Raw genomic sequence first — 26,554 nt, 5'->3', positions numbered from 1 at the left:
GCGATGACGAAGCCCGATTACACGGAAATCACTGACGATCACGGAGCTGGGAAAATTGCTCTGAAGCTTCCAGACCCGTCCCATTAGTCTGATTTTATTTGCACTGACAAACCACAGCTGGTGTCTCGGACCAAGAGGAAGTAGGACAACAACGTATAGGAGGGAGAGTCCCGGCAGTCTTTCTCGAAGGGTGTAATACGTACGTAAAAATAAAATACCTCAGTGGGGGGAAAAAAATGAAAGGAAGTTCTGACGAGGTGGATGAACCTTGAAACATCGCACTGAGTGAAGGAACCCAGATGCCAGAGGATAAATATTGTATGGTTCCATCCATATGAACTATCCAGAAGAGACAAGTCTGTAGAGACCGAAACAGTGGGGATAGTTGCACAGCATTGTGAATGCGTTGAATGACACTGAAGTTTACCCTTTTATTTTACTTTTTTTTTATTGTTTGTAACGTTTATTTATTCTTGAGAGACAGAGCATGAGTGGGGGCGGGGGAGAGAGAGGGAGACACGGAATCCGAAGCAGGCTCCGGGCTCTGAGCCATCAGCACAGAGCCCGATGAGCCATCAGCACAGAGCCCGATGCGGGGCTCGAACCCACGAACCGCCAGATCGTGACCCGAGCCGAAGTCGGCCACTCAACTGACTGAGCCACCCGGGCGCCCCTATTTTATTTTTTGTAACTGTTTACTTATTTATTTTGAGAGAGAGCGCACATGAGAGAGCACAAGAAGGGAGAGGGGGAGAGAGAGAGAATCCCAAGCAGGCTCTCCCCTCAGCAAGGAGCCTGACATGGGGCACCATCCCACGACCCTAGGATCCTGACTTGAGACACAATCAGGAGTCAGATACTTGGCCAACTGAGCCACCCAAGCCCTGAATCTTACACTTTTCAATGGTTAAAATGATAAAGTTTGTGTTATGCATATTTTTTCCTTTTTTTTTTTTTTTTAGGTAAGGCCTACACCCAACATGGGGCTTGAACTCACGACCCCAAGATCAAGAGTCGATGCTCGCTCTACCGACTGAGTGACCCAGGTGCCCCTATGTTATGTATCTTTTACAATCTAAAAAAACTTAGGAGTGGGGCACCTGGGTGGCTCAGTCAGTTGAGCGTCCCCCTTCAGCTCAGGTCACGATCGCCCGGTTCGTGGGTTCGAGCCCCACGTCGGGCTCTGTGATGACGGCTCGGAGCCTGGAACCCGCTTCGGATCCTGCGTCTCCCTCTCTCTCTGCCCCTCCCCCGCTCACGCTCTGTCTCTCTCTCAAAAATAAACATTAAAAAAAAATTTTTTTTTTTTAAGTTGAAATGGTGGAGGAAGTGTGTGGTTGTCGGCTGTGACAGGTGTCCCCTCTGGTCACAGGACAGAGCGGGAGGTGAAGGGTGGGCTGACGGCAAGGTCTTTCGAGGACAAGAGGTCAAGTCGCTGAGGAGCCAGCACACTGGAACGGCCATCTCCGTGCATTTGGAATTGCGGGAGAATTAGGACAGGAAGGGGTGACAGAAGCCAGGGGACCACGGGCCAGGGAGCTGGGGGTCTGCCATTGATTGTGCCACAGGGGGTGGCACCTGCTGTCCGTGTCCATGGGAACAGCCAGGCTCACATTCTGGAGGGAGAGCGTCATCATCTGTAAGCCCTTTACCGGCCTGACTCCCTCCTCCAGGAAGCCTTCCAGGGTTGTTCCGAATCTCTCCTCCCCTGCCCAATCTGGCTTCTCCTACCTTGGATCCCTGCTCTTGGGAGAAGAGGGGGAGGAGGAAGCTGGGGGTGGGGGGTGGGGGAGTGGAAGTAAGGGCGTCTGAGGTCATCAGGAAAAACATCCATAATATGTAGACCCTCCACAAATATCTATTGAGGGCCCACTATGTGAGTGGGAAGATTACCCCGGATCATCTGGGGGCATCGAATGTCATCAAGGGTCCTAATAAGGGAAAGAGGAAGGCAGGAGAGGCAGAGAGAGAGAGAGAGAGAGAGAGAGAGAGAGAGATGTGATGACAGTGGCAGAGGTAGGAGTGAGGCAAAGAGGGCCAAGGGCCAAGGGATATGGGAAGCTTCTAGAAGTTTGGAAAAAGCAAGGAAACAGACACATCCCTAGGGTCTCCAGAAGGAACACAGCTTGATTCGAGCCCGATAAGACTCATTTCAGACCTCCGGAATCGTAAGATAACAAATTTGTCTTTTTTTTTTTTTTTTTGAATTTTTTTTTTTAATGTTTATTTTTGAGAGACAGAGCTCGAGCAGGGGAGGGGCAGAGAGAGAGGGAGACACAGAATCCGAAGCGGGTTCCAGGCTCTGAGCTGTCAGCACAGAGCCCGACGTGGGGCTCGAACTCACGGACCGAGAGATCGTGACCTGAGCCGAAGTCGGACGCTTAACCCACTGAGCCACCCAGGCGGCCCCAAAGTTTGGAATTTGAAATGGGGTGTTTAGGGAAGTCCTGGGCGACAAGATGACATTTGAGCAGACCCCTGGAATTGTGGGAAGGGCATTCTAGGAAGAGGAAAGATTCTGGCAGGGGGGATGGGGGGGGGGAAGCTCAGATCATGACCAGGTTTCAAGGAGCCAATGCACTTCACAGAGTAAGTGAGGGTAACAGCGGCAGCAAATGCAATGGGGACATTAGGCAGGGTGACAGACGGCGTGGAGCCTTGTGAGACCTTGGCTTTTGCTCTGAGACGGGAGCCACCAGGGGGTTTCGAGCAGAGAAGAGATGTGATCAACTTAGGTTTTTACACGGATTGCTGCGACATCTGGGGTGGGGGGGGGACAGACAGCCAGGGCAGAAGGGAGGAAGCCAAATCTCAGTCACAAGAACTTCTGTAGCGATTGAACTCTTACCGTGACTCGTGGCTGAGATTTATTCGGGGCTGACGATGTGCCCCGCGCGGCCCTAAAAGCAATTCGGGACGCGGGCTCGTGCAATGCCTCCCACCTCTTCGACCCTGCTTGACACATGGGCAAACCAAGGCTCGAAAAGATCAAGTGGCTTGGCCAAGTTCATTCCTGATGGTTCCATCTACTGATTTATTTTTTGTTTCAAGTGTATTTATTTACCTTGAGAGAGACAGAGCATGAGCGGGGGAGGGGCCGAGAAACACGGACGAAGGACTTGAGCAGATAATTTTCGGAGCAGGAAACTGAACCAGCCGATACATATCTCAGGGGCGCCTGGGGGGCTCAGTCTTAGGTGAAGCATCCGACTTTGTCTCAGGTCATGATCTCGCCGTCCGTGGGTTCGAGCCCCGCGTCGGGCTCGGTGCTGACGGCTCGGAGCCTGGAGCCTGCTTCTGATCCTGTGTCTCCCTCTCTCTCTGCCCCTCCCCTGAGCATGCCCTTTCTCTCTCTCAAAAATAAACATTAAATTTTTTTTTTAAAGGAAGTGTTTGTTGAAAGAATGAATAAATCTCCAAAATCACAGTGTGTGTGTATGGTCTAGTGATAACAAAGGCTGTTTTCAGGATTCCAGGACAGCGCGTTATTTTATTGTTGTTTATTTAACAATTTTTTTTTTAATTTTTAATGTTTATTTATTTTTGAGAGCAAGAGAGCTTGGGCAAGCGGGGGAGGGGCAGAGAGGGAGGGAGACACAGAATCCAAACCAGGCTCCAGGCCCTGAACTGTCAGCACAGAGCCCGACGCGGGGGCTCGAACCCACCAGCCGCGAGATCATGACCTGAGCCGAAGTCGGACGCTTAACCGACCGAGCCACCCAGGCGCCCCAGATTCACGTTGCAGTTTTAAAAAACAACGCAGAGAGGGCTCCTGGGCGGCTCAGTCAGTTAAGCGTCCGACTTTGGCTCAGGCCATGAGCTCCCTCCTGTGAGTTCGAGCCCCGCCTCGGGCTCTGTGCTGACAGCTTGGAGCCCTGCTTTGGATCCTGTGTCTCCCTCTCTCTCTGCCCCTCCCCCACTCACCCCCCCTCCCCCCGCGTGTCTCTCTCTCTCTCTCTCTCTCTCTCTCTCTCTCTCAAAAACAAATAAACATTAAGAAACTAAAAATAAAAACAACACAGAGAGGGGCGCCTGGCTGGCTCGGTCACTGGAGCATCGCACTGTTGATCTTGGCGTCAGGAGTTCAAGCCCCACATCAGGCAAAGAGATTACTTTTTTAAAAATTAAATTTTAAAATTTTTAAAAAATGCTAAAGAAATAAATCAAATACAGAGAGATCCTGTGTGCCTTTTACTGAGCTTTCTCCAATGGGAACATCTTATAAAAGTGGCGTACAGCTGAGGGGCACCTGGGGGGCTCAGTTAGTTAAGCATCTGACTTCGGCTCGGGTCTTGATCTCGCGGCTTGAGTTTGAGCCCCCTTTTCAGGCTCGCTGCTGCCAGCATTGCACCCGCTTGGGATCCTCTGTCCCCCTCTCCCTCTGCCCCCTCCCCGCCCCACTCACGTGTGCTCTCTCTCTCTCAAAAGTGAATAAATGTTAAAAAAAAAAAAAACAAAAACAACTATAGTACAGTTGATTCTCTTCATTCGCGGCAGTCATGCTATGTCAAGTTGCCGCAAATGCTGAGTTAGCGAATACTGAATCACGGTGGTTGGCGGGGGGGCGGGGGGGGCGGGGGGGGGGGGGGGGGGGGCGGAGCTGGGGGCGGGGGCTGCATACAGTTAGGCTCTGGCCAGCTTCTGCTTACAACATGTTCACGAAACCATTAATATGTAACTTTGTTTTCTGTGTGTTTCTGTTTGAAAACACCTTACATAACATCCCTTGTGGATTCCTTCGCCTTGAACTCAGGCCAACAGTTCTGTAACTCACACCTGAGGGAAGTTCTTCTAACGCACGTAAACATCGTCCACGTTTTCTCCGTGAGGCATATCCCAGCCTTCTTGCGCGTGGGGACTCTGGACAGCACGACTCTTGGGGGCTGTTTTAAACAGGAAAACCACTGACAGAAAGCACAAAAATGTATAAAATGTGGCACTTAAATAGACCGTGAAAAGGACGCTTGTTTACAGCGTGGGAGCTGCAAGGGGAAGGCAGACCTGTAGCCCCGTTCAACTTCAGAATGTGTGTTGGGCAACTCAAGTTTTTTATTTATTGACTTATTTTTTTTCCATTCTGTGCATGTCTGGGAATGACCCGGAAAGTGCCGCCAGTATTGACTTTGGGGGTTTCCGTATTTGCATTCGCAAGTATGGAATCTACAAATAACAAGGATCGACTGTCCGGTATCCCAAGCAGGATGTCCCGACACTGACCGGGTCGGAATACAGATCATTCCATCACAATGTCTCCCTCACCGACCCCGCATTGTCCTGGCGTGGCCACCCCCATTTTCCCTGCTCTGACCTCCTTCTGGACCCCTGGTGACCACTAATCTGTTCTCCAGTTCGTGGGTTCGAGCCCCGCATCGGGCTCTGTGCTGATGGCTCGGAGCCTGGAGCCTGCTTCGGATTCTGGGTCTCCCTCTCTCTCTGCCCCTCCCCTGCTCGTGCTCTGTCTCTCTCTCTTTCTCTTTCAAAAATAAATAAACATTAAAAAATTAAAAAAAAAAACACCACCATACCCCTTAGCCATCACTCCCCAATCTCTCCCTCCCTCCCAGCCCCGGGTAAACAACCAGTCTATTTTCTGTCTTTATAGATTTGCTGCTTCTGCAGATTTCACATAAATGGATCATATGTTGGTCTTCTGTGTCTGGGTTTTTTTTTTTTATTTAAAAACTTTTTTATGCTTGTTTATTTTTGAGAGAGAGAGACAGAGCCCGAGTGGGGGAGGGACAGAGAGACAGGGAGACACAGCATCGGAAGCAGGCTCCAGGCTCCGAGCTGTCAGCACAGAGCCCGACGCGAGGCTCGAACTCATGAACTGTGAGATCGGGACCTGAGCCGAGGGAGGCAGAGAATCTCAAGCAGGCTCCAGGCTCCGAGCTGTCCGTCCGGAGCGGGGCTCGATCTCACGAACCGTGAGATCATGACCTGAGTCAAAATCAAGAGTCAGACGCTTAACCGACTGAGCCCCCCCCCCCCGGGCACCCCTGTCATGTCGTGGTTTTCAATGTCTGAAGATTCGGCGACACCAAGGCTGCCTGGATACCAAGGGACGTGTGGCCGCTTGAGGTGACATCTGGGATTGGCTTCCAAATAAGTCCAGGGCCCTGGGTGGGGTATGAGAGCACAGGGTTAACCCGTCCGTTGAGGATGAAAAGCAAACGTTTGAAACAACAACAAATGGAATCAGGGTGTCGAGTTATCTCGCTCGGCCTCTCACACCGGCTCGCGGGCAGCCACAGGGGAAACGATGGCCCCGACCCCAGACAGGCTCGAATCCCGGGTCTACCGCTTCCCGGGTCTGTGCGCCAGCTAAGTGACTTGGCCCTCACCTGCCCAGCAGGGGACAATCAGACCCCGTCAGAGAACCTTCAAGTTGGGGGCCGAGCGCCGAGCCTTCCTTGCAGCAAGAACTCAACAGATAGGAACTGGGTGGCCTCCAGGAGGTGACTTTGCCTCTCTGGGCCTCAGTCTCCTCACCTGTGAAATGGGATAGTCCTCTCCCCTACCTTTTGGGGCTGGGGAGAGGACTCATTTGTTCGTTCACTCATTTAATATTTCTTGAGCGTTTTCTACGCATCATTATTGAGTGTGTTTTTAAGATTTTTTTTATTAAAAAAAATTTTATGTTCATTTTTGAGAGAGAGAGAGACAGGGAGAGACAGAGCAGGAGCAGGGGAGGGACAGAGAGTGAGCGAGAACACAGAACCCGAAGCAGGCTCCAGGCTCTGAGCTGTCAGCCCAGAGCCCGACGCGGGGCTCGAACTCACAGACCGCGAGATCGTGACCTGAGCCGAAGTCAGATGCTCAACCGACTGAGCCACCCAGGCGCCCCTAAGATTCTGTTTTCAAGGAATCTCTGTGCCCAACGTGGGGCTCCAACTCGTAACCCCGAGATCAAGAGTCGCGTGCTCTCCTGAGTGAGCCAGCCGGGTGCCCCAGGGATAACTATTTTCTGTGGTGAGGTCAGGAAGGCCAGGCAGGGGGAGGTGACATTAGAGTAGAGACCTGAACGAGGTGAGAGAAGGAGCCACACAAATATCTGGGGGAACTGTGTCCCAGGCAGAGAGAATAAGTGCAAAGGCCCTGAGGCAGGACTGTGTCTGATAAGCTCAAGGAACAGCAAAGGGGCAAAAGAGGGGACAGCAGCGTCGTTAGGTCCTTCTGAGTGAGGCAAGAGCCGCAGGAGGGATTCCTATGGGATTTTTTTTTCGTTGTTTTTCTTTTTTGCAAGAGAGAGAGGGAGGCAGAGAATCCAAAGCAGGCTCCACGCTGTCAGCACCAAGCCCGACGAGGGGCTTGAACTCATGAACCGTGAGATTGTGGCCTGAGCGAGTCGGATGCTCAATCAACTGAGCCACCCGGGGGCCCCGCAGAAGGGATTCAAAGAAGCAAGTGACATCGTGCACTTCCTGCGAAAGGGTTCTGCCGTCGCGTAAGGAACCTTCTGTCCCGGTTAAGGTGACCGCCATGGCTAAGGTGAGGGACGATGGCTCTGGGACCGGGGTGGTGGCTGTGGGGGGTCAGGCTTTGGATACATTCTGAAGCTCAAACCCACAGGACTTCCTGCTGGCGGGGATGTGGGCTGTGCGATGCAGAGGTGAGTCATGAGGCCCTTCAAAGTTTCCAGCCCACATGTCTGGAAGGATGTCTGTGCCGCCCGAGAAAGTAGGCGACTCAAGCCACTGAGCATGAGCTGCACACCGGAAGTGCCTGACATGCGCTAGGGCAATTAGAGAGGATGTGGTCCGCCAAGGGCGGGCGTCACAGGGGAAGGAAAGGCACGGCTGACCCTGGCCACCCTTGACAAGACTCAGGCAAGTGCTGGGCACAGAGCCACCCTTGTCTTCCACCTCCCGTTTCCCTCTGGCCTGGGCCGGCCTCTCCCTTGCCCAGGCCGGAAAGAAAGAATTTCTCCCGTCTTTACCTTGAATTCACTCTCAGCCAGGTTGATGAAGCTTCCACCCCCTTCCGCCAGGCCCGTCTTCACCCAGGGGGCTGATAACTACAGATAGGTTACATCGCAGATGTTTGGTATACGGTGTGAGGTAGAGATCTCCCATCTCATCACCAGCCTCCTTTCCTCATCTTCCAGAACTTCCGGGGCTGTTTTCCCCTCCCTCTTTTGCACAGTTATTCATTCAGTTTTGTCTTGTTCTTTTTTTTTTTTTTTTAACTTTTTAATGTGTATTTATTTTTGAGAGAGAGAGACAGAGTGCAAGCTGGGGAGGGGCAGAGAGAGAGGGAGACGCGGAATCCGAAGCAGGCTCCGGGCCCTGAGCTGTCAGCCCAGAGCCCGATGTGGGGCTCGAACCCACCGACCGCGGGATCACGACCTGAGCCGAAGTCGGATGCTTAACCCACTGAACCACCCAGGCGCCCCTGTCTTGTTCTTATTGATTAGTCAAGAGCTCTTTATATATTACGGACACGAATCCCTCTGTCAGGTATATGGATTGCAACTATCATCCACAACTTGTGGCATATCTTTTCATTTTGTTTACAGTGTCTTTTGATGTCCAGAGGCTTTACTTTCAATGCAGTCTTTTCTAGACAGCCCCATGTGGATAACCCACATCCTTCCTCCGTGATCTGAAAGGCGACCTTCTGTCTCTTATGAAATCTCCATGAATGTGTGGGTCTGTTTCTGAGCCGTCTGTTCTTTTTTTGGTAATCTGCTTGCCTAATCTTACACAAATACCATGGTCTCTTAGTGGCTGAGGCTAAATAATGATGATCTTGATTTCTGGTTAGGCAAGCCCTCGTATTCCTTCCTGCTCAAAAGATTCTTGCCTTTTCTTGTAGCTTTGTTTTCCCACATGGATTAGTTTCCCGGGGCTGTTTTAAGAAAGGCCCACAGACCGGGTGGCTTAAACGGCAGAAGTGTATTGTCCCGTGGCCCAGGAGGTCAGAAGTGTTGCAGGATTGGTTCCTTCTGAGGGCTGGGAGCAAGAATCCGTTCTAGGCCTTTCTCCTTGGCTTGTGGGTGTCCGTCTTCTTCCCGTGTCCTCACTTGTCTTTCTTCTGAGCCCGTCTGTCCCTGGGGCCAAATTTCCCCTTCTTAGAGGACACCAGTCCTGGGGCACCTGGGTGGCTCAGTCGCTTAAGCATTAGACTTCGCCTCAGGTCACGATCTTTCAGTTCGTGGGTTCGAGCCCCGTGTCGGGCTCTGTGCTGACAGCTCGGAGCCTGGAGCCTGCTTCGGATTCTGCGTCTCCCTCTCTCTCTCTGCCCCTATGCTGCTTGTGCTCTCTCTCTCTCAAAAATAAATACATAAACATTAAAAAAAAAAATCCCCATCTCCCTGATCTCACATCCCTCCCCAGCCACTGTTTTCTTTTAGAGCAACACTTCCTCCCAGGGGTTTCTAGGGGCTTTCGTCCTGTTCTTTCCTGGGCTCTCCAGAAGCCGCTCTGATTGGTCCAGGGATCGGGCTCCACCAGCCCTGCTCTGGTCCCCGCTGACCCCACTTTACCAAATCCAGTGGCCAATTCTCTGCCCTTCTCTGATGTGACCCCTCAGCAGCTTTTCTTTGTTTTTCACTTTCTTTCTTTTAAGAATTGAGGTACATTCACACATCCTAAAATTCACCTTTTTTTACAAAAAGTTTATTTATTTATTTTGAGAGAGAGAGAGAGAGAGAGAGAGAGAGAGAGAGAGAGAGAGCCTGCACAGGAGGGGCAGAGAGAGAAGGAGAGAGAATCCCAAGCAGGCTCTGCACGGCCAGGGCGGAGCCCGATGTGGGGCTCGAACTCACGGACCGCGAGATCATGACCCGAGCCGAAGTCGGCCGCCCAACCGACTGAGCCACCCAGGCGCCCCTCCATTAGGTATTCCTAAGCGAGCCATCCTGACAGGGCCATCGTGCAGTGATCTGAACGGCACGGAAGGCACAGGTACTCTCTCCTCCTGAGCCCCCCGGTCCCCTTGATCGGATGACGCTGCGCTGGGTGGCTTTCCTTCCTATGCACTGGCCTGTCAGCCTCTCTGTTACCCTCTGATCGCTCCTCTTCCTCTTTCTCCCTCCCCCGCCCCCCACCGTGGCGACCTCAGCGACCTCGTGGCCGGCCGTCCATACCTGCAGCGTTCTAGCAACTTCCAAACGTCCTCTCCTGAGCCGCAGACCCACCAAGCACCGCTCGCGTGGACACTCGAGCGCACCAACTAGACGTGTTCTTCCCGCTGGCTTCGCGCTCCTGGAAAAGGAGGCCCCCGCGACCCCCGACGCTCGGGGCTGAAAAATCGGGAGGGATCCTTGACTTCTCTCCCAGCTGACCTCACACTGTCAGCAAGTCCTCTCTCCGCCTTCAAAACGTGTCCGGAATCCGGTGTCGCCCCCCCCCCCCTTTACTTCGGTCGCGGTGCCCCCCCGCCCTGGCCCCTGCCAGCGGCCTCTGTCGCCCAGACTCTTCCAGTCACCTTGCTGGCCTCTCGGCTCCCTGAAATCCCAGCTAGCCGTTCTCCGTCCCCCCCCCGGCTCAGCATTCGCGAGCAGCGCGGGTGGTAGGACTCCGTTTCTATGAAACGTCCAGAACGGGCAGAGTCACAGAGACCGAAAGAAGGTTGGTGGGTGGGCAGGTCTGGGGGAAGGTGGTGGCTGGATTGCGGGGTGCCAGCAATTGAGGGCACGGGTGTCTTTTGGGGGGTGATGAGGATTTTCACACGTTGAAAGCGCCTGGGTGGCTCAGTGGGTTGAGCGTCCCATCTCGGCTCGGGTCGTGATCTCAGAGTTTGTGAGTTCGAGCCCCGCGTCGGGCTCTCTGCTGTCAGCCCAGACCCCGCTTCAGATCTCCTGTTTCTCCCCACCCCCCCGTCCCTCCTCTCAAAAATAAATAAAACATTAAAAATAATAATAAATTCAGTAATAACAGTGATCGTGGTGATGTAACTCACCCCTGCAAATACCCTGAAAGCTTCTGAAGTGTACGTTTTAAGTGGGGGAATTGCATGCAGTGCGAGGTCGAGCTCAACAAAGCCGTCACCACCTTCCCCCCAAGCCCTCCCAACCACCACCAACAAACAATCCTTCCTGTGGCTCTCATCTCAACCCAGTGTCCTCACCACAGCTGGTGCAACTCGCTGCAATCTGCCGTCCCCTTCCTGTCCCACAATGCTTCTATCTTCTGAACACATCACCTCCACTCTCCCCTCTGCCCACGCTGTTCCCGCCATGCTGGCTTCCTTGCATGTTCTGCCCCAGGGCCTTTGCACCTGCTGTTCCCGCTGCTTGGGACAGTCGTCCCCTGAAATCTCCCATGGTTCACTCCCTCCCCTCTCTCACTCTCAGCTCCAGCGTCACCTCCTCCGGAGAGGCTTTCCGGACCGTCATCTCGAACAGAAATGGCATCCGCCACGCTTCTCTGCCTCCTCTCCCTGTTTTATTTGCCTCCGCTGCACTCCTCACTTTGTGACATAGCGGATACGGACTTGCTTATGTATGCATCGCCCCATCACCTTCAGGTGACCTGTCCTGCTCGCTGTGGTATCCGCCCAGGGCTAAACAGTGACTGGCACGTAGTAGGTGCCCAAGAAACAGGTGTTGAATGCACAAATTAGGGAACGCTCCCTACATCCTTCCCTCTCTGAGCCTTAGAGTCCGCGTGTTCAAAGGCCTCCTGGTCACCTTTCCTGGATGACCCAAGGTATCTCAAACCCACTCTAGTGATGGATGGTCCCCCAGCCCACCTCCCCAGATATGCCACGTCCTGGAGCCTGTGAACATGACCTTATTCAGAAAAAGGGTCTTTGCCAATGTCATTATGTTAAAAGATCGTGAGATGAGATCATGTAAATTATCCCCTTTTTCGTATTTATTGAGAGAGAGAGAGAGAGAGAGAGAGAGAGAGAATGAGCAGGAGAGGGGCAAAGACAGAGGGAGAGAGAGAGAGAATCCCAAGCAGGCTCCGCACTGTCAGTGGAGCACAAATCCCGGAATCCTGGCAACTGCGAAATCAGGACCTGAGCCAGAATCGAGATGCCCAAGTGACTGAGCCACCCAGGCTCCCCAAGATCATATAGATAATATATGATATATTAGATATATTATATATAATATAATAGATATTATCATATAGGATAATTCCTGGAGGACCCTAAATCCGGTGACCAGTGTCCCTGTAAGAGAAAGGAAAGGAGAAGGTGCAGGCAAGGAGGGAAGAGCACGTGACGATGGAGGCCGAGACTGGAGGGACGTGGTCCCTGCCCAGGGGATGTCAGGAGCCACGGGAAACTGAAAGAGGCAAGGAAGGATCCCCCCACCCTGGGGTGTCGGGGGCGGTGGGGGGCGGGCGGGGAGAGCAGGGCCCTGCTGACACCTTGATTTCAGACTTCTGGCCCCCGGAACTGTGAGGGGCTTGATTTCTCCTTTTCCGCCACCTTGCTTTGTGGTTGTAGGTTACAGCAGCTGCAGGAAACTCACACGCTCGCCATGTCCCGAGAACCGAGAACCTCAGCATATTCCTCCCACCCGCTCTTTCCCCATCCCGGGGAGGGCCTCACCTCCCACCCCCTCGACAGCCGCAGACGCTCCACCCTCACCCCTCCTCCGGTGGTCAGTCGCCAATCCCCGGCGTTTGAAGCCACCGAGTTCTTGGAAAGTCGTTACGGCAGCAGCGAGAAACTAACACGCTGTTGTAACGATTGTGTCTACAAAGTCGCCTCTGCGGGCCGGCTGCTCATTGTCCGCTTCCGCAGACGTCTCTGGTGTCTGTGACAGGGCCCGGCCCGCAGCCGGCACTTCAGGTCTGTGCAGTGAGCGTTTGCTTCCTAATGTCACGCACCCCCTCAACTTTCTCAGGATTGACTTCACCCTCAAGCAAACCCTGCGAGATAAAGTCTATTAGCGACCGCCGGGGCGCCTGGGCGACAGCTGGCTGGGTGTGCATCCGACTCTTGGTTTGGGCTCCCGTCATGATCTCACGGTTCGAGCCCCGCATCGGGCTCCCTGCTGACGGTGTGGAGCCTGCTTGGGAGTCTCTCTCTCTGCCCCTCCCCTACTCACGCGGTCTCTCTCTCAAGTAAATAAATAAACTTAAAAGACAAAACAAGGGGCGCCTGGGTGGCTCAGTCGGTTGGGCGTCCGACTTCGGCTCGGGTCCTGACCTCGCGGTCCATGAGTTCGAGCCCCGCGTCGGGCTCTGGGCTGACAGCTCAGAGCCCAGGACCTGTTTCGGATTCTGTGTCTCCCTCTCTCTCTGAGCCTCCTCTGCTCATGCTCTGTCTCTCTCTGTCTCAAAAATAAATAAGTGTTAAAAAAAAAAATTTTTTTTTTTTAAAAAAAGAAAGAAAAACAAAACAAAACTCTTATCAACCAGGATGCCTGGGCGGCTCAGTTGGTCAGGCGTCAGACTTCGGCTCAGGTCATGATTTTGCGGTTCATGAGTTCGAGCCCCACACCTGGCTCTCTGCTCTCTGCTCTCAGCACAGAGCCCGCTTTGGATCCTCTGTCTCCCTCTCTCTCTGCCCCTTCCCCGCTCGCTCACTCTTTCTCAAAAATAAACATTAAAGAGGGGCGCCTGGGTGGCGCAGTCGGTTAAGCCTCCGACTTCAGCCAGGTCACGATCTCGCGGTCCGTGAGTTCGAGCCCCGCGTCGGGCTCTGGGCTGATGGCTCGGAGCCTGGAGCCTGTTTCCGATTCTGTGTCTCCCTCTCTCTCTGCCCCTCCCCCGTTCATGCTCTGTCTCTCTCTGTCCCAAAAATAAATAAAAAACATTGAAAAAAAAAATTTAAATAAAAAAATAAACATTAAAGAAAAAAAAAAAAAGAAAGATTCTGGAGCCACCTGCCAGGGCTCAGAACCAACCCAGCTTAGCCACACTAGCTATGTGACTGCGGGCAAGTCTTTCGACCTTCCCGAGCCTCAGTGATCTCACCTGGAAAGCGGGGATACTGACAGTCCCTTCGTCATGACCTCGTGAGGATTAGGGAAGGTGACGCCTGCTGCTGTTAGATGTTGGCAGGAGTATCACTATTTCAGTGGCAAGTGCTCAGTGTCTAAACCCCTCGCCCCTCCAGGTCGGGCGGGCGGGAATGCACCCGGTGCACCCGCCTCACTCAGGCCGACGGGTGTTAGTCGACCGACCGACCGACCGACCGACGACGGATGGCGGGGCGTCCCTCGGCGCCTGCGGCTTCTAGGGCGAACAGGCGAGGGCTCAGAGACACAGGCCGGGCGGGACCACGGGTTTATTGGGAGCTCCACGCGTGCACTCACAGCGTCACACGACAAGGGCACGGTTACCCGGAAGGCGCGAGGTGGCCTCCACCCACGGCTGGGCCCGGAGGCGGTGGGGTGCAGTCTCCTTCCTGGTGGCCCCGGGCCCAGCGGGGGCCTTCCTCCCGGGCGGCTGAGGGAGGGCACCGGGGTGGCCCGGGCCTGGCAAGGGGGCGAGCAGGGAGCCGGGGGACCGGGGCGGGTGGGGGGCCTGCGCCCTCACTCCAGGGACTGGAGCATCAGCAGCTGCTTCAGCACCTTCGTCTGGCTGGTCTCGCGGATCTCGCCGGCCAGGAACATCTCGTCCACGACCGTGTAAACCTGAGCGGAGGGAGGTCGATGGGGCGGGGTGGCGGGGGGGGAGACCCCGGTGTGAGGGAGGCCTCCCCACCCCCCAACAGGTGCTGGTCCGAACCCCTGATGACAGAGAGCCAGGAAACGGACAGGGGCAGAGGCACCGGGCGGCCCGCCCTCCTCCCTCCTCCCGACCGGAAGCCCACCTTGTAGAAATTGAACACCAGGTCCAGCTCACAGACGTTGTGGAAATACTCGTTTAAGACCTGGGGGAGGAGGCAGAGATGGTTAAGAGCCGGGCAGGGAGAGACACGCAGAGAAACTGAGGAAGGGGGAGGCAGGGAGGAGGAAAGACGCGGTGACAAAGACGGTCAGAGGCAGAAAGTCAGGGGCAGGGATGATCGGAGAGCGAACGACGGCAGACATGACAGACAGACAGGCAGAGGGAGAAAGAGGAAACTGTACGGGCAGGGAGGGGCAGAGGGAGGCCCCCCCCCCCCCCCCCACCCGGTGGAGGTGGTGAGGGTCTGGGCATCCCGAGGGGAGACCAGGGGTGGTTCTGGGGGGAGTCGGGCCGGGGGCCACAGCGCCCCTACCCGCTCCCCCGCCCCCCCCCACCCCCCGCCTGCCCCTGCACCTCCACGAAGTTGTGGATGGCCTCCAGGTAGGCGAGGTTGTTGTCATTGACATCCACGCAGATGCAGAAGTAGAGGCCAGCGTAGCGTCGGTAAATTATCTTGAAGTTCCGGAACTGCAGGGCAGAGAGCCTGTCAGCGCCCAGCTGTGCCCAGGACCCAACGTGCTGGGCAGAGCGGAGCCAAAAAATTCCGTCCGTTATCCCATGCACGGTCCCTGAGGCCCTGCTCTGCGTCTGGCCCTGTGCTGGGGACACAGTGGTGACGGAGACAGGCCCGGCCCTCCCCTCGCGGGGCTCCCAAACCCACAGAGGTTCATCCACGGTCATCCCCAGCCTGGGGATCCAGGAGGGCTTCCTGGAGGGGGCGTCTGCACTGAGGTCTGCACTGGGAAAGTAGATAAAGAGATAGATACAGGGGCACCTGGGGGGCTCAGTTAAGCATCCGACTTCGGCTCAGGTCATGATCTCGTGGTGCGTGGGTTTGAGCCCCGCATTGGGCTTTGCACGGACAGTACAGAGCCTTCCTGGGATTCTCCTTCTCCTCCTCTCTACCTCTCCCCCTTTGGCATGGTGTGCTCGCTCGCTCTCTCTCTCTCTCTCAAAGTAAATAAAATTTGTTTTAAAAAAAAAAAGAGAGAGGGGCGCCTGGGTGGCTTGGTCGGTTAAGCCTCCGACTTCGGCTCAGGTCATGATCTCGCGGTCCGTGAGTTCGAGCCCCGCGTCGGGCTCTGTGCTGACAGCTCAGAGCCTGGAGCCTGTTTCAGATTCTGTGTCTCCCTCTCTCTGACCCTCCCCTGTTCATGCTCTGTCTCTCTCTGTCTCAAAAATAAATAAAACATTAAAAAAATAAAAAAATAAAATAAAAAAAGAGAGAGAGATAGATATAGATACAAATAGGCATCAGGGTTTGCTAAGCACAAGGTCTTTGGCCAATATCTGAAAAATCCCAGCTCTGGGTCTGGTGTTAGAATGTTTTGTCGCCACCTGGTGGAAACTACAAAACATTAGTCCCTGATTTTTATGCCTCTTTTTTTCCTACCCCCTCCCCCCCAGGCTCATCCTTCTGTTAATTTCTATACTTTGAGTATGTCTCCTTTCCTTTTTTTTTTTTTTTTTTTAATTTTTTTTTTCAACGTTTTTCATTTATTTTTTGGGACAGAGAGAGACAGAGCATGAACGGGGGAGGGTCAGAGAGAGGGAGACACAGAATCGGAAACAGGCTCCAGGCTCCGAGCCATCAGCCCAGAGCCCGACGCGGGGCTCGAACTCACGGACCGCGAGATCGTGACCTGGCTGAAGTCGGACGCTTAACCGACTGCGCCACCCAGGCGCCCCTTTTTTTTTTAAGTTTATTTGTTTACAGAGAGAGAGAGAGAGAGAGAGAGTGCGAGAGCCGGGGAGGGGCAGGGAGCAAGGGAGAATCCCAAGCAGGCGTGGGGCTCAATCTCAGGACCCTGACATCATGACCTGAACAGAAATCAAGAGTCGGATGCTTCACCGCTTGAGCCACCCAGGCGCCCAGCATTCTTTTTTTTCTTAAAGCTCTCCGTCTCCCACTGTCACCCTCCCGGCTTGTTCCTATGCCTCAGTTTTAAATTTGAAGGCTTCTCGGGGAAGCTGGGTGGCTCACTCAGTTGAGCGTCGACTCTTGATTTCGGCTCGGGTCATGATCTCAGGGTCCTGGGATCGAGCCCCAAGTCAGGCTCTGCACTGAGCGCCTGCTCGGAATTCTCTCTCTCCCTCTCCCTCTGCCCCTCCCCACGGGCACCTTGTGTGCTCTCTCTCTCTCTCTCTCAGGGATCCGGCCCCACACCTTCATGCCTTCTCCTGCTATATACTCTCAGATGAGTCTCTTCCCGCAGACCGGGGCAGGCCCCCTCTGAACTGCCCCCACCACGGGGCCCCCATCCCCACCCTGACCACTCCAGGCGTCACTGTCTGGGGGCAGGTCTGTCTCCTCACTGGACTGAGCTGGGGCTGTCACCGCTGTGTCCCCAGCACCACCCTGCACGGGAAGAAGGCCAAGCCCTAATCCCTGAAATCCGTGAATAGGTGACCTTACATGGCAAAAGAGATTGTGCAGGTGTGCTAAGTATCTTGAGATGGGGAGATCCGGGATTATCCCGACGGGGCCCAGAGCAATTCCACAAGGACCCTTATAAGGGAAAGAAGACGACGGGAGAGTGTGGGTGGGAGAGAGAGTTCAAGAGGCTATGCTGCCGCCTTTGAAGCTGGAGAAGGGGCCCCCCCGGGCGGAGGAACGCAGGCCGCCTCCAGAAGTGGGGGAAAGGCAAGGAAACAGACTCTCCCCGGAGCCCGCAGAGGGAACTCAGCCCCTGCTGAGCCATTGTGGACGCCCGACCTCAAGAACTGTTGAGACAACGAATCTGTGTTGTTTGGAGCCACTAAGTTTAGTAATTTGTTACCACAGGGGCGCCTGGGTGGCTCAGTCGGTTAAGTGTCCCAACTCTTGATCTCGGCTCAGGTCATGATCTCACAGTCAGTGAGTTCGAGCCGCACATCGGGCTCGGCGCTGGTGGTGTGGAGCCTGCTTGGGATTCTGTCTCTCCTCCTCACCTACCCTCCCTCGTGTGCGTGCTCGCTCTCTCGCTCTCTCTCTCTCTCAAAATAAATAAATAAACTAGAAGAAAAAAGTGATTTGTTACCACAGCAGACGGAATCTAATATAGGTGCTAAGGAATAGGCATTCATGAACCAACGAGAGGAAGAAAGTTTGGGTGGCCTGGGCCTTCTCGTTGGGTACTCATTCTTAGGTTTTCCTCTCACAAGTCCCCTCCTCCAGGAAGCCTGCCCTGATCTCAGTCTCCTGAGAGAGACAGTATTTATTGTCTCCTACCCGTGATCCTTCCCACTTCGTTGGGGGAGGGACCAATTCTCTCTCTCTCCTGAGAGAGACAGTATTTATTGTCTCCTACCCGTGATCCTTCCCACTTCGTTGGGGGAGGGACCAATTCTCTCTCTCTTTTTTTTTTAATTTTTTTTTTTAACGTTTATTTATTTTTGAGACAGAGAGAGACAGAGCATGAACGGGGGAGGGGCAGAGAGAGGGAGACACAGAATCGGAAGCAGGCTCCAGGCTCCGAGCCGTCAGCCCAGAGCCCGACGCGGGGCTCGAACTCACGGACCGTGAGATCGTGACCTGAGCTGAAGTCGGACGCTTAACCGACTGAGCCACCCAGGCGCCCCACCAATTCTCTCTTATTCCCCACTGCATTCCCTCCCCTGGGAACCCCTCCCTGACCCTCAGGCTGAGTCAGGCGCCCTCCTCCCACCCAGCTGTTCCGTCCCAGCCCTGCCCTCTCTGGGTGGTCGCGGGAGAGAGTGGGAAATAAACGCACAAGGAAACAATTCATGAATGAATGAATGAATGGCCTGCATAGGGAGGAACCGAAGATCTGGGCGTCAGGGCCCCTTGTGACCTTCTCGCCTGCCCAGCTGGCCTCACTGACCTGCTCCTGGTCCCTCAGCACTCCGAGCAGGAGGCCCACTATGCTGGCAGCAGGGGACGGGGCATCCGCCCCCTCCTTCCGTCCTGCACCTGCTGCACTGGCTCTGGCCCCGTCGCCCCGCTCCCCGCAAGGCCCCCCATCCCGTCCTCCTCCTGGAAACCCTTTTCTCTAGGCTGCTGGGACCCCCGAATCTCCTGGCTTTCCTCTGCCTCCTCACCTCCCGCCTCTAGATATGGCCTCTCTTCTCTCCTTTGTTCCCCTCTGTCGATCGTCACCCCACCCCCAACCCCGCTAAGTCCCTCGGCCTTCCTTGCCCGCAGTCTGCAGAACCTTCCAGATCACCACATCCTGCCCAAACTCCGGTTCATCACTCCGTCCTGGATTCTCCGCTGGGGTGTGAACAGACACCTCACTCCTGGCCTTCACCCTCAACCTGCTCTTTCCTGAGCTGGCCCACCTCCCTCCTCTGCTCAAAAGCCTCCCGGAGCAGCCACCGCACTCATAAGAGCTCAAGTCTTAGGAGGCCCACGAGGCCCCAGGTGATCTGTCCCCGTTATCTCTTTGACCTCATCGGCCCTCCTCCCTGCCTTACAGCACCTCAGACCCGCTAGCCTTCTTGCTATCCCAGGAATGCCCCACTAGGTTCCTGCCTCAGGGCCTTTGCTCGCTACTCCTTACTCGCTACTCCCTGGGTTGGGAGGGCTCCCTCCCTCTCACATATCATCTCCTGCCACTTCTTCAGCCCCTTCAGGTCTTGGCTCCAATGCTACCGTTTCCAGACTTCCTCCTTAAATCCCTGACACCTGCATTCCGACCCCCCGCTGTACACACGCCAGCACTTCACCTCCCACAGATGACGCTTTGGCTCCCCGGCACCTATCACCACCCGCCAGGCTCTACCTTTGTCACCAGCCTCCCTCTGACCAGAACATCAGTGCCCTCAGGGCGGAGACTTGGATCTTTCAGTTCCCGCACCCAGAACAGTGCCCGGCGGGGGCGCCTGGGTGGCTCGGTTGGTTAAGCGTCCGACTTCGGCTCAGGTCATGATCTCACAGTTCGTGAGTTCGAGCCCCGCGTTGGGCTCTCTGGTGTCAGCGCAGAGCCCGCTTCAGCTCCTCTGTCTCCCCCTCTCTCAGCCTCTCCCCTGCTCTATCTCAAAAATAATAAACATAAACGTAATAATAATAATAGTAAGGAACAGTGCCCGGCATACAGTAGGCCCCCATTAAATGTGTTGAATTTACAGGACAATCAGCCTGGCTGATGCCGTGGGAATTAAAGACACAGCCTTCCTGATTTAAAGACACCAGGCTGGTTCAGGCAGTACAGCCAGGGTCATGAGTTCAAGCCCCCTGTTGGGTATGGAGATTACTTAAAATGAACGAACGAACGAACCTGAGACATAGCAAAAAACAGCCATACAAGATCCTTGGCTGGCTCTGAATAATCAGCTACGACAATCTGGGGGACATTGAACTATTGATTGGGTATTAGAGTAAATAAGGGATTATGATTACTTTCATCAGGTCGGCTAATGATATTGTGGTAACGTAAGGAAGCATCTTTATTTTCTGAGATAATTAGGAGGGAAAAGTCATCATCTCTGTAACTTAATTTCAAACACTACAGCAAGGGATAGGTCGCTACCTTAGTCTCTACTTGTGTGTGTTTTTCTAGAGTTTTATTTCATTTTTAAGATTTTATTTTTAAGCAATCTCTACACCCAATGTGGGGCTAAACTCACAACCCTGAGATCAAGAGTCACGTGCTCCACCGACTGAACCAGCCAGGTACCTGGGCGCCCTCATTTTTATAGTAATTTTTTAAAGTAAGTTTCTTTTTAATGTTTCTTTACCTTTGAGAGAGAGAGAGCGAGCGACCACGAATGGGGGACAGGCAGAGAGAGAGGGAGATACAGAATCTGAAGCAGGCTCCAGGCTCTGAGCTGTCAGCACAGAGCCCCACGCGGGGCTCGAACCCACGACCTCTGAGATCATGACCTGAGCCAAAGTCGGACGTTTAACCATCTGGGCCACCCCAGGCGCCCCTTTATAGGAAGTTTTAAAAAGGCACGAGGAAAAAAAAAAAAATCCTTCAGCCAAAAGAAAAAGAAAAGGTAGAGGAAAGGGTGAAATATTAATACAGATGAAATCTGGATAGTTGGTGTATGAATCTTCAATCAACTTCCTTCTCACTGTATTAATCTGTATGTTCGAAAATCTTCACAACGTGGGGACCCTGGCGCCTGGTAGAGCGTGTGACTCTTGGTCTCGGGGTTGTGGGTTCGAGCCCCACATTGGGTGTAGGGATGACTTAAAACTAAAATCTTAAAAAAAAAATTTTTTTTCCCCACAATGAAAAGGTCTTTGCAAAGAAGGAAGATCGCCAGCTCAAAGCGTGTTGAGGGAATGAACGCGGGAAGAAAAAGAGGGCCCGAGGGGTTCCTGCCGGTAGGCGTCGGGCAGGAGGCTGGGCAGGAAGGACGGGTGGAGGGAAGCAGGCGAGTGTGGTAGGCATGGGGGGGCAGGGGAGCATCACCTCCACAAAGTTGGTGTGTTTGGCATCTCGGACAGTGACCACGGCGTGCACCTCCTCGATCAGCTTCTGTTTCTCGTCGTCATCGAACTGCATGTACCATTTGGCCAGGCGCGTCTTGCCCGCCCGGTTCTGGATGAGGATGAAGCGGATCTGGGGACAGCAGGAGAAAGCGGAAGTGAGCGTGGCGGGGGAGAGCGGGCTGGTCCAGGTTGCCCCGCCCCAAAGCCCCGCCCCAAAGCCCCGCCCATCCCCACGGGCCACGCCTCCTGCCGCCTGCCCTCTGGGGTCTCAACTGCTCCCCAGAGCCCGGTGGTCCCAACACCCCAAGGGAGTGACTTTTCCCACTCCCTGGCCCTGAGGCCCAGGCTCCGCTATCTGTCTGTTTGACCTTGGACAAAGGATCCGCCCCCTCAGCCTCAGACTCCCCACCGGCAAAGTAAGTTTCCTAAGAAGATCCATCTTGTCAGTGTTCGGTGGGATAGAGGTTTATAAGCTTAATTCAGGAGCCGGCACAGAGCATGCGCTCGGGAAATGTTTTGAGTTTCAGACTTCTGTGGTCTGAATCCGGGAGACCCCACTCCTTTATTTTCTTTTTCCTTACCAATTTCTTAAATTTCACCCACTTAAAAGATATGTTTCTTTCTTTTGAGAGAGAGAGAGAGAGAGAGAGCGGCACACATGAGACAGAGCTCAGAGAGAAGGAGAGAGGGAATCCCAAGCAGGTTCTGCGCTGTCAGCGTGGGGCCTGACACTAGGCCGGATTTCACCAGCTAGAGATCATAGAGTCAGAACCTTAACCGACCGCGCCACCTAAAATTCACCCATTCAAGATGTATATCGTTCCAGTGGTTTTTAGTGCATTCATATGGTTGGGCAAAAATCACTAGGCTCTAATTCCAGAATATTTTCATCACCCCAGAAAGAAACCCCCACCCGTGTAGCAGACACTTCCCCTCACTCCGGCCGCTGGCAAACAAGAACCTTTCTATCTCTATAGATTTTCCTGTTCTGGACATTGCGTGTGAATAGAATCAGAAACTATGTGGCCCTTGGCTTGCCTTCTGTCCCTTGGCGATGTTTTCAAAGCGCACCCACGTGGAGGCGTGTGTCCAGGCTTCACTTCTTTTTTTTTCAAAAAAAAAAAATTTTTTTTTTACGGGGCGCCTGGGTGGCTTAGTCGGTTAAGCGTCCGACTTCGGCTCAGGTCACGATCTCGCAGTCCGTGAGTTCGAGCCCCGCGTCGGGCTCTGGGCTGATGGCTCAGAGCCTGGAGCCTGCTTCCGACTCTGTGTCTCCCTCTCTCTCTGCCCCTCCCCCATCCATGCTCTGTCTCTCTCTGTCTCAAAAATAAATAAACATTAAAAAAATTAAAAAAAAAAAAAAAAAGAACACAGACTCTAGAGCCTGAATGAATCCTGGCACTCCTGGCTGTGTGTCCATGGGCAAGTAACTTGGCCTCTCTGGGCCTCAGTTTCTCCTTCTGTATAATGGACATAATGAGAGCACCTCCCTCATAAGATAGTCGCAAGGGTTAAGAAATGTCAGGGGCCCACCACAGTGGCTGGAACATACTAAATGTTACACAAGTGTTAGTTCTTAGTGACATTATAATTCACCATCATTTGACTTTAAGAAAACCAAGGCCCGGGGCGCCTGGGTGGCTCAGTCGGTTATGGGTCCGACTATTGATTTCAGCTTGGGTCAGGATCCCGGGGTCGTGGAACAGAGCCCCATGTCGGGCTCCGCACTGAGCGTCGAGCCTGCTTGGGGTTCTCTCTCTGTTCCTCTCTCTCAGCCCCTCCCCTGCTCGCACTCTCTCTCTCAAAATAAATAAATAAACATTAAAAAAAATTTTTTTTTTAATGTTTATTTAAACACACAGAGTGACAGCGGGGAAGAGGCAGAGAGAGGGAAACACACAGAATCAGAAACAGGCTCCAGGCTCTGAGCCTTCAGCACACAGCCCGATGCAGTGCTTGAACCCACGGACTTTGAGATCATGACCTGAGCTGAAGTCGGATGCTTAACCGACTGAGCCTACCCAGGCGCCCCAAATAAAGAGTTAAAAAATAGTAAGAAAAGAAAAGAAAACCAAGGCCCAACTTCACCCAGCTAGGAAGCCTGCCTGTAGGCCCAGTTCTGTTTGAGACAGGCATGCGTATGCCCATTTATACATGAAGAAACTGAGGCTCAGAGAAAGAAGTCTCACAGCCACAAAGCACACCTGGGAGTCGAAAGGCTTTGCTCTGGACCCCTTTACCCTGGCTGACTCTCCGGGAGCCTCTATCCGTTCATGGGAGTCCACTCTCTTTCCTAAGCCTCACTCTCCAATAGTCCCCCTTCCCCCAACCAATCAAGACAGACAGGAACAGGATATTACACTCTCCTTCCAAGAACCCCATCTGCTGAGCCAGGGAAAACCACTTCCTAGCAGGCCAGGGGTCCTGGGTACAAAGGGAAAGGGCCTGGGCCTGGCTGGGGGGAGGCTCACTAGACAGCCACAACCTGTGGCCAGAGCCAGAGATATATAGGGTATATGGGGGAGGAGAGCTAACTAAAAGAACTGAGGGAGAGGACTGCCGCTCAACCCCAAATTCCCTTACACGCCTCTTCTGTATTAGAATCTCTCCACCTCTGGGAATCTGCCCTAAGAGGTCCCTTCCCTCCTGCACCCTCACCCCTCTGATGTTCCCTCTGGATGCCCCCCAACCTTCCCTGTCTCTGAACCCCCATCCCCTGGAGCTCTTCCGTTTTGATTTCCAATTTCTGGGTTTCGATCAATCCCCTCTTTCAGGCCTCAGAAGGCCTTTTACTGAGGACATCCCTTCTCTGATGCCAAAGCCTCCTCCCCTGTTCCAAAGGTCCGTGTTGCCTCCAAGGACCCTGTTGATGGGGGAGACTCCCTCGTTCTGACACCCACCTCCATTGATCTTGTTTTCCAGCTCCCTGCCCAAAGACCCATCCTGGGGGAGGGGAGCCAAATCCAATGCCCAGTCCTTGCTCCAAAAACTCCATTCACATCTCTCACATTTGCATGTCTATCCCTACCCAAGACCCCTCTTCTTGGAAAGACCTGTTCCATTGCCCCCCAACCGTTTCTAATACCCACTCCCTACCTCCAAGCCTTCTCCTGCTTTGCAACACACTTCCCCTGACCCCATTCCCTACAGCAGCCTACTTCCCGTCTCCAGCGCCCAGGCTCTTCCCCTTGAGACTCTCTCATTCTCTTTCTCCCTCTCTCTCGTCAGCAGTACTCCTCCCGTTTCAACAGCCCCTCTCTTCCTTCAGTGTCAGTTTCCGCCTTCTAAAGACCCCTTCTGAAGCAGTCCCAGAGGTTTCCATTCTTCTCCAATTATCCTGCCACACTCCCAGAGATCCCTCCTCTTGGGTCGCCCCCTCCCCACCTCCCATTCCTTCTCCCCACCTCCGAGGTCCCGCTTCACGAATCGCCTCCGCATTTCAACCCCCCGCCCCCGCCATCTCCAATGTCTCCCGCACAGCCCTCTCCCCTTGGCACTCGGTCGCCAATGTCCTCTAGCTTCGAGACCCCCGGTGAGCTTCCGCGCCGAGAATCACCACCCAGTTGCCCCCTTCCCGGGCCTCCAATCGGCCCCAATCCCGAGAGCCCGCGCCCGGCCCAAACCATCGCACCGCGGCAGGGGACGCTTGTCAGCACCCAAGAGAGCCTCAAGCACCTGCACGCGGACCCACCCTGCGCCCGTCCCCAAGGTGGGCGCGCCCCCGTTACCATGGCGACCCCCGTCCGGACCCCAGCGGCCCCGGTCCCGCGGCTACTTGGCAGCTCCGGCTCCCGCAGCAGTCCGGGGTCCCAGGGCTAGAGCGGACTTCCGGCAGAAGAACGCGCCCGCCTTCTCGCGCACAGCCCACTGGGAACTGTAGTCTGAAGAATGCCTTCCCTGGCCAGGCTGCAAGCCTGGGAAAAGGGCTGGTCCCCCTTCCCAACATGCTGCGCGACTGTCCTTTTCCCACCCCACGGTACAGACCCCGAATGCATGCTGGGAGTTGCGGGTGATGGTCCCTTCCGAGGACTACAATTGCGTGATAGCCCGCAACGGGGAGTTGCATTCTGGGAAATGTAGTTCTGGTAGTCCTCCCTCCATCCCTATCCTCCCAAGGCGAGAAGGGCATGCTGGAAATAGTAGTTTTAAGTAAGAAATTGATCTGTGGGTCTGGGGGCAGAAAAAAAAAAAAAAAAAAAAAGGAAGGAGAAGAAGGAGAAAAAACTGCGCTGTGGGAACTCGAAATGTGACTCTGACCGCGCTCACCCAGTTCTTTTTTTGAAATATATTGCGGTTCCCTGTGGGAGATTGACAGTGGTTTAAGAGAATGATTTTGAGAGGACTGTGTGCAAATTCAGCCATTGCATTTCCTAGCTGTGTGACTTTGGGACAACAACTTCACCTCTTAGCTCAATTTCTTCATGTGTAAACAAGGAGTAATCAAGAGGTCACCTCGGCGGGGTTGTTTTACATCTTCGATAAGTTTCCAAAGCGCTTATCACAGTGTTTGATACATAGTAAGTGCTCAATAAATACTAGTTGACATCACGAATGCTCATTGTTAACGTCCACAGGATAATAGGATCTTCTTACTTCCTATCCAGAGGTACAGTTGTCTCCTTTCAGTTATCTCAAATAGGCCAAATGTTTTCCTAACTCAGCAACTTTTCCTTTGTACTTTGCTATTGCCCATGGACCTTTCCGCATTCATCCTGAGGCTGGCTCCTTTTCTTCCTTTACCTTAAACACCACTTCCACAGACCTGTGTAGAAGACCCTGCCTGCCTACAAAGGTCCTCTTCTCCCGTCACCGAAATTCTCTAGGTTTGATTTTTTTTTTTTAAGTTTACTTATTTACTTTGACAGAAAGAGAGAGGGAAAAGGGGGAAGGGCAGAGAGAGAGAGAGAGAGAGAGAGAATCCCAAGCAGGTTCCACACTGTAGTGCATGGCCTGATGTGGGGCTCGAATGCACCAACTGCAAGATCATGACCACTGAGCCACCCAGGTGCCCCTAGGTTTGATTTTTTTTAATGTTTTTTTTTTAACGTTTATTTATTTTTGAGACAGAGAGAGACAGAGCATGAACGGGGGAGGGTCAGAGAGAGGGAGACACAGAATCTGAAACAGGCTCCAGGCTCTGAGCTGTCAGCACAGAGCCCGACGCGGGACTCGAACTCACGGACCGCGAGATCATGACCTGAGCCAAAGTCGGCCGCTTAACTGAGCCACCCAGGCGCCCCTGATTTTATTTTTTAACATTTATTCATTCTTGAGAGACAGAGCACAAGCAGGGGTGCATTAGAGAGAGAGGGAGACACAGAATCCGAAGCAGGCTCCAGGTTCTGAGCTATCAGCACAGAGCCCCACGTGGGGC

General features: G+C 53.8%; 1 protein-coding gene across 1 annotated transcript; it reads right to left on the bottom strand.

Annotated features, from left to right (window-relative positions):
* Nucleotides 1-14,179: 14,179 nt before the first annotated feature.
* Nucleotides 14,180-25,039, bottom strand: AP2S1 (adaptor related protein complex 2 subunit sigma 1). The gene is made up of 5 exons (XM_042918583.1): nt 24,909-25,039; nt 21,161-21,310; nt 15,153-15,266; nt 14,722-14,781; nt 14,180-14,542 (listed from the first exon to the last, which is right to left on the bottom strand). Exons 1-5 carry the CDS (start codon nt 24,909-24,911, stop codon nt 14,441-14,443), a joined length of 429 nt encoding a protein of 142 aa, XP_042774517.1. The 5' UTR covers nt 24,912-25,039; the 3' UTR covers nt 14,180-14,440.
* Nucleotides 25,040-26,554: the final 1,515 nt, after the last annotated feature.

Source organism: Panthera leo, chromosome E2, assembly GCF_018350215.1.
Source record: "Panthera leo isolate Ple1 chromosome E2, P.leo_Ple1_pat1.1, whole genome shotgun sequence".
Taxonomy (NCBI): domain Eukaryota; kingdom Metazoa; phylum Chordata; class Mammalia; order Carnivora; family Felidae; genus Panthera; species Panthera leo.
The sequence above is the reverse complement of the archived record's forward strand: the minus strand, read 5'-3'. Positions and strand labels throughout refer to the sequence as shown.